The 14127-nt window shown below is 34.3% G+C and overlaps 1 protein-coding gene across 2 annotated transcripts; it reads right to left on the bottom strand.

Moving 5' to 3' along the window:
* Positions 1-545: 545 nt before the first annotated feature.
* LOC126626669 (E3 ubiquitin-protein ligase BOI-like) lies at positions 546-3058 on the bottom strand. Of its 2 annotated transcripts, XM_050296043.1 has the most exons (5): positions 2918-3058; positions 2185-2785; positions 1975-2063; positions 1496-1842; positions 546-1393 (listed from the first exon to the last, which is right to left on the bottom strand). In XM_050296043.1, the coding sequence occupies exons 2-5, from the start codon at positions 2229-2231 to the stop codon at positions 854-856; spliced, it is 1023 nt and encodes a 340-aa protein (XP_050152000.1). In that variant the 5' UTR covers positions 2232-2785; positions 2918-3058; the 3' UTR covers positions 546-853. The 2 variants fall into 2 exon arrangements, with proteins under 2 accessions (XP_050152000.1, XP_050151999.1); XM_050296042.1 differs by having other exon boundaries at positions 2185-3054.
* Positions 3059-14127: the final 11069 nt, after the last annotated feature.

Here is a 14127-nt window from a genome sequence, read left to right as displayed (position 1 = left end):
ATCAGCCCAATTTTTGTGACATTTTAAGTAGTTCGATAAAACAATCTTCTGTGGAAAAACCCCTTATTTTCATATGCTATAATTAACAAATCTTAGTGTTAATAAGGAAAATCAATAGGACATTTGTGTGCTAATCCTATCAAAAATCAAACCCCACAAGCCTTTCTAGCAATGAGTTAAAGAGAAATGTTCTAACCACTATGACAATTCATCACTTGCAATATGATTTCCATTTAACAACAGATTAGACCATTAATTAAATAAATAAATAAATAAAAATATTGTGTTATGAAAGATTTATGTGAAAATCAATTGAGAGTGAATGTAATGTCATGTAATGAAGATACCAACACATAAGACATACCTCACGCACACTACAAGTAGAATACACCTCTTACTGCTTTCTTCATGTATCCAAAACCTAATTTCAAAATTCAAACTCTTGTTTTTGTCCCCTTTTAAATGGTGAGCATGCTATATTAATTAACATCACCATTTATAATAAACAAAATAATTATAAGAAAAATAAAGGAAGGCAAAGAATATATGTTAAATAAAAGAATTTGTATATGAATATAATTCACCAAAAAAAAAAATGCCACTACCCATGTGGCCATGTACAAAACCTCTAAAGGTAATTCACTCCAAGAGGGGGAATCCAAAAGTAAAACATGAAAATATTGAGAGGCAATATCAAATTATTTTCCAAAACAAAAGAAAAAAAAATTATTTTAGCCAATAATATTTGGTTCCTCTTTTTTTTTTTTTTTTTTTTTTTTTAATATCACTGCTCACATGCAAGTCTGCCCACTTTCTGGGCCTTTGCTTCTGGCATTGGGCTTGGGCCTGAGCCCTAAGAAAGATAGACCTCCACACTCGAATTTCTCAAGGTTAGGCACAATGGGCAGGCCTGAATCACTTGGTCACATTCTGTACACAAGCTCAAATGCCGGCAAGGTAACAAAACAACCGAGGCAACTCGTTTCCGACACGCTTTACAACTCGGACCCGACACGGTCACCCGTTCCGGGTCAATGTAGGCCGACTCAGCATCCTCAGCCCGGCCCTCCACGCCCGCCGCGCACACTACTCCCTCCTCCCCTCTCCTGCTATCCTGGGCGGCCGCAAACCCTCCGCTGATCATGGCCTGCTGGAGTTGGGCCTGTAGAGACGCGGCAGTGGCCTGTTGGGCTCGGGCCTTGGCCTGCCAAACTTGGGCCTCAACGCTAAGTTGGGCTGCCCTTGCTTCCAACTCGGAATTTCTGCGCGTGGCCTTCTGAACCTCTACCTCTTTCTGTCTCAGCCTGCGAGCTATTGATTCCTCCACCGCGTTTAGCAGCGCACGGTAGTGCCTCTGCCTTTTCTCTGCTAACGTGCGCCGCAGCTGCTCTCCCTATAAAATTACAAAATCATGAAGTTGAATTCAATTCTCTCTTTTTTCCCGATGAGATTGAAGAATTCGAGGAACCCACTTGAGAAAAGGAAAAAGTAATACCTGGGCTTGGAGGAATTGGTCTAATTCGTCGCGCTGGTGTTTGATTTGGGTGGCAAAGTCCTCTGTTAATGCAGAGAAGAGGGCTGAAGAGTGGTGGTGTTGTTGATTGAGATGCTGTTGGAATTGCTGTGGTTGTTGCTGGTCTCCGAAGGATAGGCGGAGGCCGGTGGAGACGACATTGGGATTTTGTAGGTGGAGGTGGTTGTGGAGCTGAGAGAGGTCGATGAGCTGAGGAGGTTGGGATTCTTGTTGTTGTTGCAAAGAGAAGGGAGTGATTGGAGGAGTGATATCTTCAGTGGTCGCTGCTGAAGTTTCTCTTCCTCTTTTGCGCTGCTGACTGGTGTTGCCTGGTGTGATCGAATTGAACAAACAGACCCAATTTAAAACTTGTTTTTTTATATTTAATTTAAAAAAAGCAACTCTTGAATTTATTGATTGAATCACAGTGAATGGCACAAAAGAAGATATGATTTTGTTACCTCCTCCATTGTTGAAAAGCATGTGGGATTGATCAAGATATCCTCCTGGGTGTGGTTGTAATGAATGATCATGCCCTTCTTGTGAGTTTCTGCAGAATTACGCAGTGGAAATCATAGCAGGGATCATTAGATAAAAATCACATGTTGATTGAGGATATGATAAAAAAAATTCAAAAAAAAAAAAGAGGAAGGAGAGGAGAGAATGCAAACCTATTAAACAAGAGGATATTGGAAGGGTATTGAGCTTGAACTGCCATTCAAGATTCTAGATTGTAGTTTGGTGATTGATGATGAAGATGAAGATATAAAAGAGAAGGTTGTGATAAGAATAAATGAATGTAATATTATGTATAGGAAAAACCAATGAATGGGAGGAGAGAGAGATTGAGAGAGGTGGAGAGAGAGAGGTTTGGTATTGGCAATTGGTAAAAAGTCCAAAAGATGGGAGAGGGAAGTTATTGAGGAGGGGAATGGGGAATGGGGGAAGAAGAACAATAAACGCTACCACATAACAAGCATGAAAGATGCCTCACTCCCTAAAAGAAAAAGAAAAAGGAGCAAGAAATAATTATGAGAATTGAGAGGGCACCACCACCAGCACCACCAGAACCACCTCCACCTTATCGAGCACCGCCGCCACGTCCACGTCCACGTCCACCTTGTTGTTGAGCATCGAAATCAATCTCTTACCCTTCTTCCCATCTGTTTCTTATTTACTCGAGAGGGGAACTTTGTTTTCACCTACCTTTCTTTCTTTCTTTCTTTCTCTTTGTTGTGGTTGGCCTTCCTTGTTTTGCTTGCTAAGATGATGCTATATAGCTTTGTTTTGTTAATATAGAAAGAGAGAGGGAGAATAGAAGAGAGCTTGGAATTCAAGAGAGAGATGCGATGGAAACGAATCAGTCCAAGAGAGGAGAGATAAGAGAGAGAGAGACACACACACCTTATTGTACTCTTTCTTTGGTCTTGGTTTTGGTTTTGGTTTTGGTTTGGCCTCTCCTTTTTTTGGCTTTGCTTCTCTTCTTCTTCGCGTCGGGTTTGGCTTTTCTTGAGAGGGAGTCTCGTGCTTGTTATTTCCAATACCAACATCACCAACACCATTAATTAAATAACACCAAACCCAAACCCCTACCCCTTTTTTTTTGGTAAAAAATAAATTACCCTTTCTCTATCATTTAATTTTACTTCCGTTTTTACAAAAATAAAAATAAAATAAAAAATAAAAAATAAGAGAGAAAAATGAAGGGAAAGAGGTGATGATGTAGAGATGTGGTTGTTGTTGTTGATGTTGTTGAGCGTGCAGGTCTCTCTGCCGCTACCGCTGCCGCTGGAATTGTTTATATATGGCCCATGCATCTCTCGCCAGCTTTCTCTATTTCTTTTATTTTTTTGTTTTTGTTTTATTGTTTTGCATAACCAATGCTTTTAACAAAAATCTATTTCTTTCCAATAAAAAAAAAAAGAGTTCTAGATTTTGACTTGGTTGAGAAGGTTTAAACACAAGTAGTGTATCACTTATCATATTTTTTTCAATCACATTTGTACTAATGTGATAAGAAAAATGTGGTAAAAATATCATTTTTTCAGAGAGAAAATATGACACAAACAATAATACCTGCTACAAATCGCATGTTTGTTGGTTTTCTCTTTTTTTTTTTTATCTTTTCGTTTTCACAGGACTTTCTTATTATTGATTGAATGACATTTCATGTATATATACGACCCTTAAGTTTTAACCGTTAATTTACAATTAAATAAAAGAAGAAATTGGGAATGAAGTCTCTAATCTATACGATTTGAGTTGAGCCCTCCGTTTGGTCCCATTAGTATGTAAGTTCGAGTATTTTTAGTTTACGGAAAGAAAGTTTCGAACTTATGACCGTTCTCAATAAATATGTACTAATATGCATTAAAAATTGAAAATTCAACTATTTTCTTTGTTTTCTTATTCAAAAAGTAATAACTAAATTAGCGGCATAACTAATTCAGAACTTGATCAATTTGGTTTGAACCGGTCCAAATGTTTGATCAATTGAAATCGAGCTCGACGCCTATTTGTGTTGAATTGATACTTGTTACGGTTTTATTTAGAGTCCTTTGTGTGTAGACAAATGCATCTCAATAAATCTTCAACCGAAACCTAAATCATTAACCTTAATTTAATTAAGGGAATTTTAACGAAAAGCACCCGGTACTGTTCACTTTAATGAAAAACCACATTTTTACACTAAAAAGTCAATCCTGGTACTATTCATTTTACCCTTTATTTTGTCCTTATCATTAAAACTCACAGTTTTCAAGCCATTTTCATTAGTTTTCCTTTTAATTAATTCATGAGATCCCTTTGAATAAACCACATTAACCTTAATTAAGTAATTCATGAGATCCCTTTGATTTTATAATTTTTTTTCTTTCTGTTTTTTAATAGCAGAAGCTAACCTCACACTAAATTGTGTAGCCTATAGAGCACGTCTTCTCTTAGGTCAAATTAGTAATTAAGTGAATTATAGCTTTTAAAGGTAGTGATGAATTGCTCTGGTGGTTAAATTTTTCTCTTTAATCTGCTACGTTCTAGGTTCAAAGTTCAAACCCTTATCCCTCCCCTTAGTACAAATTAGTTTATAATTAATTAAAACTTTGAAAAGAAAAATACAAATATAAGGCCCAAATATTATTTTAATATTACATTACAATTTCATTTTTGAAGAAAGTTGAGGTCTTATCATAAAACCAATTGGTAATACAGGGAGTAACTCAACTTACTTATAAGCTCATGCAAGGTCCTTCCTCCCATCAATGTGGGATTCATTCCCAACACGCCTAACACGTGTGACAAAACGTGTGACGAATTTTCAAGCCTAACACGGCCTAACACGTGGACGACACAAATGGAGTTACTAGAGCATGTGTGGTTGGGCTTCATATGTGGGATAACCTGTTTTAATATCATCAAGAAAGTTGAGGTTCCACCGTAAAACCAATTAATAATATGGGGAAGTAGTTCAATTTACTTATAAGTCCATGTAACGTCCCTCCTCCCATTAATATGAGATTGATTCTCAACAACTTTAATAGTCATTTTCTTTAGTGCAAGAAAATATAATTTATCATTGTGAATCTGTGATCAAAGGAAATATTTTTGTGCAGCACACTAATTTCTCGTGAATAGTGAGTAAAGCAAACATGGCAATGAGCGAATGACTTTTGCTAGAATAAGATGGTCTAGGGTTCAATGCACTTGGATTAAAAAAAACAAATAACATTGGAGAAAGTTTGAGTAAACTATACATTTATATAGGCGTGAAAATAATTATCCATTTGATTTTTCAATTGGAGAATTTCATAATCATCGTTTTCTTGGTAGTTTAACTAAATGAATTTTAGATGTAGAATGGTTTTTTAATTAATACTACACTTATTTATTTTATATAGTAACAATTTTTGTTTTTTTGATGTGTCAATAACAGCTCCTCATCGTAAAGGAAACAATTATGGGAGTGGAAAAATACTTTGCCACTATAAAGGGTATTTGGGCAATACAAATTACATGCATGCCTACTAACATACGAGTGCTAATTTATATTCACAATAGGTCAGAAAAGTGAGTTTGATACCAATTAGTTTATGGTGGAACTTAAAAGTGAGTTTGATACCAATTAGTTTGATACATATTACAAGCATTCCTACTAACATACGAGTTGAAAGTATGAATTCCATGTTTGGGAAAGAAAGGATCTTGCATGTGCTTATAAGTAGTACGTTGCTATACTCCCCATATTATCACTTAGTTTTATGGTGGAACTTGGTGGAACTTAAACTAACTTTACATACATAATTCACCTTTATCAAACTCACACTTTCGTAACAATTGTGATATATGAATCAAACCCAAAATGCCCCATATATATAAATCACCTTGTGGAAAGTGTAAGGAAATAGTACAATGGCAATACAATTTGAAAAGAAAGAAAACGCAAAATAGAGTGGATGTTACAAGAAAGTTTAAGTTGATATTGGTGGTGATCTTCCCCAAAACCAAGAAGGATTTTAACTTTAATTAATAGAGAGGTGATAAAGAAAGAGAGAAGCCACCAAAAAAAGGAAAGGGAAGGAAGCAACAAGCAAGAGAGGTATTGTGAATTGTGAAAGAGAGTGCTTGGAATGGCATCACGTAATTTGTCTTTGCTTCAAGGTCCCACAAACACAAAGTAGGGTCGGCTAAGCTCTCTCTCGATCTCCTGTTATCATCGTGCGTCTGTGTATTAAGGTATTACAACCCTGCACGGCAATATCATAATCTTTCTCTCCCCAAATATATAATTACTTTTTAGTTTCTTTTACCTCTTAACATGAGATGGATGGCATCTTTGAATAGAGCTCATGATTTGTATTATGATTGTTTATTTGAGTGAATTCAACTCGTGTGAGAGATGTAATCTGTAGATAATTCGATTTGTGGTTTTTTTTTAATTTTTAATTTTATTATTATTATCAATATCAAAGTGAAGTTTGAATTTAAATCTCTTTTAACATTTTTTTAGATTTACGTTGTTTAAAAAGAAGTATCAAAATCGAATGTGAGAAAACTTATAAAGAATTAGGCGAGTCAGACTACACATCAAGATCTTAACTGCAGCTACCAAAGCAACTTACCATTTAGCAAGAATCTCATTTAACATTAAGAATATACATACCTACCCTAAACCACAAATTCGACCCTTGGTTTAAAAAGGAATCAAAACTCATCTGTTTTACTCAATTTGCTAATGGGAAAGCACAACCAAACCTGCCGTTTTACTCGGTTTAATAATGCACAATGGATCGATTATATCATATTAAATTGGAATAGTGTTGTCAATTTTGAAATGATTTAAGATAGTATATGGTTTTATCATTAATTTGGTGGAATTATGTGAACCAAATTAAAGTTTAAAAGAATCAAGATCGGATCAACACACTCAATAGGGGTTGAATTGATTGACCTTATCCGTAGTTTCAGTAGCAGGTGGTGGGTACGAACGTTCAACCCCTTAGATCAAGTAAAGCAAAACTTTGAATAGTTTAGTGTCTGCCATAATTTGTACTACTATGTGACAATACCTTTGGAACAACCATATATATATGTTATACATTATTGAATTATAAAAACTTGTTTTCCAGAATATATTTAAAATAAACGGAAAATATAGGTTATAAGTAATTCAGTTGGGTCCATATTTAAGAGGTTGCAATACATTACCACGTGTTAAGAAATGCATGACCACTCATTCTTAACTTTGATAGCTAGTATAAAGAAGAAATTAATGTAATTTTATTGTTTTAATCTAAACTTTAAATTAAAATGATCGTGAGTTCTTGATTTCCAAGTAATTAAGAGAACGAAACTGTATGATAGATTCATCGAGTCAATACACAGCAGCCAAGTCAACCCGGTATCGTTTTACTTTCTTCAAGTAGGTACTGGTGTGCAAACTTTGAATGGTGAGCTATTTTCTTATGATGTGTCCAGCTTTAATGTGCTTTTAACATTGTCGACTGCAAGCAACGTTTGAACTTGTGCTTCGGGTAGGGGCATGAAACAAAGTCTTGAGCTTTACAGAATGTAATGGAAACTCCATTAATTGCTTCCTATCAAGTCAGTTGGACTAAGTGAATGATACCAAAGAAAAACAATGACAATTGTATTCGTGGTAAAATCAATTCGTTTTACAAAAAAAAAAAAAAAAAAGTAATTAAATATTTAGTTTTGCATACTAGTGAAATATATGTGGCATGAGTAAGAATATATTGAAATGAGAAGATAGGTGAGAAGCTTGCTAGCTAGCACTTACAGCCTATTTTACGATGAGTTTAATAGTGGTGTTGCTTCAAGTGATGACGGTAATTCTCATAAGGGACACTTTGGATGCAGTCCCTAACTATCAATATTCTTTGACTGAAACCTTCGTGGTTTTTAGTTTTTGATCGAAGTGCCTGACATTAATGTAATAATATATTTCTATGTAGGTTACTATATTTTTAAATTAAAAATGAAATTTGTAGTTATTTATATCAATGAGATTTTAAATAAAACCCATAATGTGACATCTCACATCGCCTAGGGGAGTGGATCCTCTATGCCTTATATGTATATTCTCATCTCTACCTAGCACGAGGCCTTTTGGAAGCTCATTGGCTTCGTGTTCCATCGAAACTCCGAAGTTAGGCTAGTTCGCGCGAGAGCAATCCCATGATAGGTAACCCACTGGGAAGTTCTTGTGTGAATTCCTGGAAACAAAATCGTGAGAGCGTGGTTGGGGCCCAAAGCGGACAATATCGTGCTACGGCAGAGTCGAGCCTAGGATGTGGTGGGGGCCCGGGCCGGAATGTGACACATAATTTATGAGATTAAAAATAATAAAGATGAATTATACTCTGCAATATTGTGTGTGTGTGTATGGGTACGTTCATCAAAACTAACCAAAAAATTGTTGTAACAAAACATGGGTACATTTTTCAAAAAAAAAAAAAGAAGAAATATATTAAGCTTAATAACATTATTAAATTTCTTCTATTAAACTTGACATGGATGCATTCTCAAATCAACGAAATAGAATGTATCCATATAAGTATAAAAAATGGATTAGAGAAAAAATTGAATGAATTTTATATAAAACAAATGGGCACATTTTATATTAAAAAAAAGGTACATTTTTCATATAACAAATTGGTATATTTGAGAATGGGTACATATAAGATTAAAAAAAATTGAAAATTTTGTACAAACTTATTCTAATTTTATTTTTTATATTTTGGAAATGTTTGAATTGAAAATTAATTAGGAGTTTAATAAGGGTGTGAGTATTAAAACTCTAAATCAATTACTAATTTTTATTATAAAAATTATGTAACTTACATGTAATTCATTAATATATTAATGTTAGGGACTTTGATCAAAATCTAAAAATTGATAAAATCTTAGTCAATGAAAATTAGAAACTAGGAATCCGATACTAATTTTTCCTTCTCATAATTAGGCTTGTGGATTATTTTAGGGTTTTGGAGTATGAAATGAGGCGCGTTTTTCCTTGTGTTGAAGACACCAACTTTACTTGGTTCATTTCTTTAATTTTAATCCAACCATTCCCCATCTATATTTCCTTGACCCACATGCACACTATTCCTACAACTCCTTTTCATTTTCTAGGTTTTTCTTACCCTTCCCTTTCTTTTCTTTTTTCCTTTATTCCACTCATTTTCCATTGGACTTTCTCTTTCTTTTACATGTAGGTGTAGCACCACCACTCCTCTACAATTTACCTAGCTACTACGTTACTACCTAAGCCTTTATCACAAAAATACACTACCCCTACCCATATCGATCTCTAATCACAACCCACAAAAGTATAGCGGAAAATCTTGTTATTTATTGTTCATTGGGCGCAAATAGTAGATTGTCCTAGTAGTTAGGTCATTCTTCTTCAACTCATTGCATTCTGATTTTAAACCTTCTTGCTTTTCTTATTATAAATTAGTATAGAATATCGCTAGTAATTAAAAAAAATTAATTGTTTCATTGGAGAAAACACCATTATTATTTACTAAAGTTTCAGCCTGCAACTACAACAATGCATGCATATGTTCGTTCACTTGTTGAGTGATGCAAGAACCTCTTTGTTTCTTTTTTCACTAATACACTTGTAATGAAATATTAATTTAGTTGGGAATGGTGGACACAAATATGGAACTTGTGCTTCCAACCATTCTATATTTTATTGATTCAATCTTTCAATTATTACCATAAAGGTTAAGCTAATAACGCACATAATGGAGGAATTAGTGATGGATACTTGTTAAAGGACAAAACAATTACCTAAATCATCAAACCAAGCATCACTCGGGTCGACTATTTCCACCTAATTACGTTTGCCATTTTGTATATATTGGGTGACCTCCATGTGGCTCTGTCCCTGTGCCTATGTTTGCTTTTTGTTTCTCGTCAATGTTCAATTTTTTTTTTATCTTATGCTTGAAATAAACATTACAGAAAGGTTCATCTAAGGATTTTATTACCTAGCAAGTCAAATCTTAATTTAGGAATTATTACATCCAGAAATACTAAACTAAAGACATGATTGAGGATAATAATGACCTAATTTAGCAAAAGCATCCGCCTCCATCCAAGCTGCTTAAGAGCTATAGCTTCTGCCTGCAAAATCGTTGGAAAACATATCGCAAATTACTAAACAAAATCGTTGGAAATCCTAGCTTATTGAAAAATGTGTGTAACCTGAACTGTGAAAATTATTTGGTATCTGTATTATAGTTATAATATATATATATATATTCCAAGGAATCTAGATTTCTTGTTTTATTGCTTGAAGCCTGCAAAATTCAGAGAGCTTCTTCTAACACTACTATCAAAATTGAATTTAACATAATTATTTGATGGAGGATTCCAACCGTATTCTTGTAATATTCTGTTTTTATTTTATTAGTTTTCTAATATTATTTTAAATAATGTTTACGTTTATCTGTATTTTGTTCAAATCCCGTATTTTCCAGTATCTAATTGTAGCATATCAACCATACATGATTTATGACATTGACATATATATTTTTTATGTCAATAGTAATTGTGATTGATTTGATAATGTTTTGTGCATATTATTAATTGCATCGCTACTGGTTGAACAGCAGCAAAGTCTTGCAAACCAACCAAGACTACTACTTTTCTTTCCTTTGTATAATTATTTGTGCGAACAGATCGAGAGGGTGTTACATTTCATGCATATATATCTGACCCACTTTCTATGCTTGTGTTTTTTCCTTTCTTTCATGGCATTTAGTACATACAAGCACATGGGTGCCGTCCACTGCTACCCAACACTTAATATAACAAAACATTTCGATATTTTCTATACAACTTTTCACTTCTTTTTTCAAGCTAAATTACAAACATGAAAATTAAACAAAATCAATTTCAATGTGCACAAATAATTTAAAGGATGAGGAATATTGAAAGGCAAAGGCAGGCATGTATATGATTTATGAATATGTCAGTGGGAGAGGTTTGATTGGTGAATGGTGGTAGTACTGTAATTTATGAGGGTTTACTTTAGGCATTGGAGGCACTGTGTTTTCTGGTGATGATATATAATGGCAGTCACAAGAAGTGCAACAGATGGAAGAGATCGAAGAGGGTAATGGGGAAGCAAGAAAAAGCAGGGTGTGGTGGAGTGGAGTGGAGTGGGGTGGTGATGGATGGTGGTGGTGGTGGTGGGTCTTTTAGCATTTGCTGCTGCAGGAGAATCAAATCTCTACCACTGTCAATCCCAACCCTAACCCCTCCCTCCCTCATGCATTGTGGGCACAACTTCAGAGCCCATGGCCCCATGCAAAGGTTCTTGCTTTTTTCTTTTTATATTTTTTTTAGAGTAATGTTATTCATACCATGTTTTTATAACATATTTATATATCACCTTAGGTGACATTTGATGTAAACAGCCACATCATTTGAAAAATTTGCAAAACCCAAGGAAAGGAAAGAGAAAGAGAACGACTCATCGTATAACACAATCATCATTTAATTAATTAGTTTTTCTTAATTATTAATTTATTAAATAATGAATTAAATTTAAAAATCTGATTAATTCAAATGATGTGGCTATCCACATCAAATGTCACATAAGATGGTATGCTATTCATAGTACATACCATGTTTTTATACCACATTTTCATACCACCTTAGGTGGCATCTGACGTGAACAACCACATCATTTGAAAAATTTGCAAAACCCAAGGAAAGGAAGGAGAAAGACTTCTCGTATACCATAATCATCATTTAATTAACTAGTTTTTCTTAATTATTAGTTTATTAAATAATGAACTAAATTTAAAAACTTGATTAATTCAAATGATGACTGTCCACATCAAATGCCACCTAAGGTAGTATAAAAATGTGATACAAAAATATAGTATGAATAACATTACTCTTTTTTATATGGTTAATAAGTATTGTCTTGATAAATCTCACACACACACACACACACACACATATATATATATATATATATATATATTGTCATGGATTAATGGAAAATTAGATGAGATTAAACAAAACATCTTTAGGGTTTTAAATCATTCGGTCCTTGGGCTTCAACTCATTCGTAAATAACTTGCAACCTTTATAAACGCATATAAAATATACAATTAGGGTTACGAAAATGTTACTCTTATCACAATTTTCAAACCATATTTGTATTCTCTCTAATAGATATGGGATCTACATTTGTTGGTGAGTTCTATTTTTATTAGAACGATGACAAAAATATGAAATTTAAATTATAATAAATATAACATTACTCATAAGAAAAAGTCGTAAATCACCAACGTAAATTGAAAAAGAATAATTTATTGAAATCATTCCAATGTGAATACAAGTGGCCCATTATGCAGTCTAGACGCCGACGCACGATGTTCTCCATTGGATTCAAATTAAGAGCAATATTCTTAACACATTGACAAAAAAATTAAATACAGGAACGAAAATTTTGAAAAAGAAAAGGAGGCTCAAGTTGCACACCATATGACTACATATGTAATGAATGTGAAGAAATTTTTTGTTTAAAAGAACAAAAAGTCATAAATACAAAATAATAATAATAATAATAATCAGTGGTCCCCCAATCGAACCGACGAGAGCCTATCATCACATCATGCATGCATGCAGTCTGTAATGGTATGAATTTTGCATTAGCTCGCACTCACAGGTTTCCATATAAATGTAAGAGCTACCAATCGAAGGCAGTCTCTGTTTTGCTACCTAATCTGACACACATCCCTAATTAAGGGGTACATCATCATCGCGGGACCAACTTTGAGAAATTATATAGTTTCGTTGGCCCATTTTGGTGCAGGGCATAATTATTTTGCAAGCTTGCGGTAAATATTTTTTGAAGCCTTTTGGTAAGGACTCTCTGTTTTTTTTGTGCAATTCAGAATTGAAACCCCACTTTCATCAGGTTGGCAACACAGTACACCAGATTAAATCATGCACTTAATGTTTTAGATTTGATTTCCCCCTTCTCATTTTCGAATATATCATGGAGAAACTAATAAAATACATAAGGATAATAAATGGACAGCCACATGTAGGTGCCAAAACTCGGACAAAGCTTGGCACATAATTCAACACATATTTTGCTTTGGGTGTTGCTTTGGGTCTTTCTGCCAAGAGATGGCTCGAGTGAAAGAGAGAATAGGCATGCCACTAGTAGAGGCTGCCAAGAGTTTGCTGAAGAGCAATTGGATTTGTGCTGAAAGACAATTTGGTTGATTGAAGAATTACTTATAATCGTAGAGATTAAATTTGACGAATGCCTTGAGCTTGAAGGCCTCTGACTCTATTTATAAGTAGTAGGGAATGAGCAACCTCGATCATATTGCTAAACTGGAGCAGGGTAGATCATTATTTGGCATTGATAGTGACTATAATTCCTAGTGGTGGCCTTCAGCATTTTCATGAGGTGGTTCACACGATAGCGGTAGTGACATCAGCAAGTAAACCATTTAATTGATTATGGGTCATGAAACCTGAAATTAACCTTAAGCTCATTTATAACTTATTTGTTCAAGTAGTTAACTTATTAGTTAATCCTACAGTTAAACCATTAATTGTATTTACATAACTCCGTTGTATTCCTCCTCAATCACTACCTTACTCGGGGTACGATCCACTAAGTTCTAATTAGCGAGGCAGTGAGAGATTAAAACTCTTACTAATCATTCATGAATTCAAACCAACTTTCAATTCTCTCTTTAATGAAGTTTAGTGATTGCTAATCTGGAGGGCTTCCACAAATCATAAGTGACACCTAGCAGTATATCATGACTACCACGTAATCAAAAGAGGTGAAGAACCTATTCAGTTGGAATTACAATGCAATATAGTTCTCTAAATCAATATTCTTGATCACATTTGTTTGGATGATAGTTTATTCCTGTCTACTATCCGATGTGATTCTCTTATCTATATGATTCCTGTGAATGTGACGTGGAACATACTTACTAAATCATATTCATGGTCTCTAGCCAAAAACTCTTGAATTATATCATAGATTATCCCGCTTCAGCTGTTTGAAGGTTATAGATCCATTATTGTACACTCACATG

This window comes from Malus sylvestris, chromosome 6, assembly GCF_916048215.2.
Source record: "Malus sylvestris chromosome 6, drMalSylv7.2, whole genome shotgun sequence".
In the NCBI taxonomy this organism is placed as follows: domain Eukaryota; kingdom Viridiplantae; phylum Streptophyta; class Magnoliopsida; order Rosales; family Rosaceae; genus Malus; species Malus sylvestris.
The sequence above is the reverse complement of the archived record's forward strand: the minus strand, read 5'-3'. Positions and strand labels throughout refer to the sequence as shown.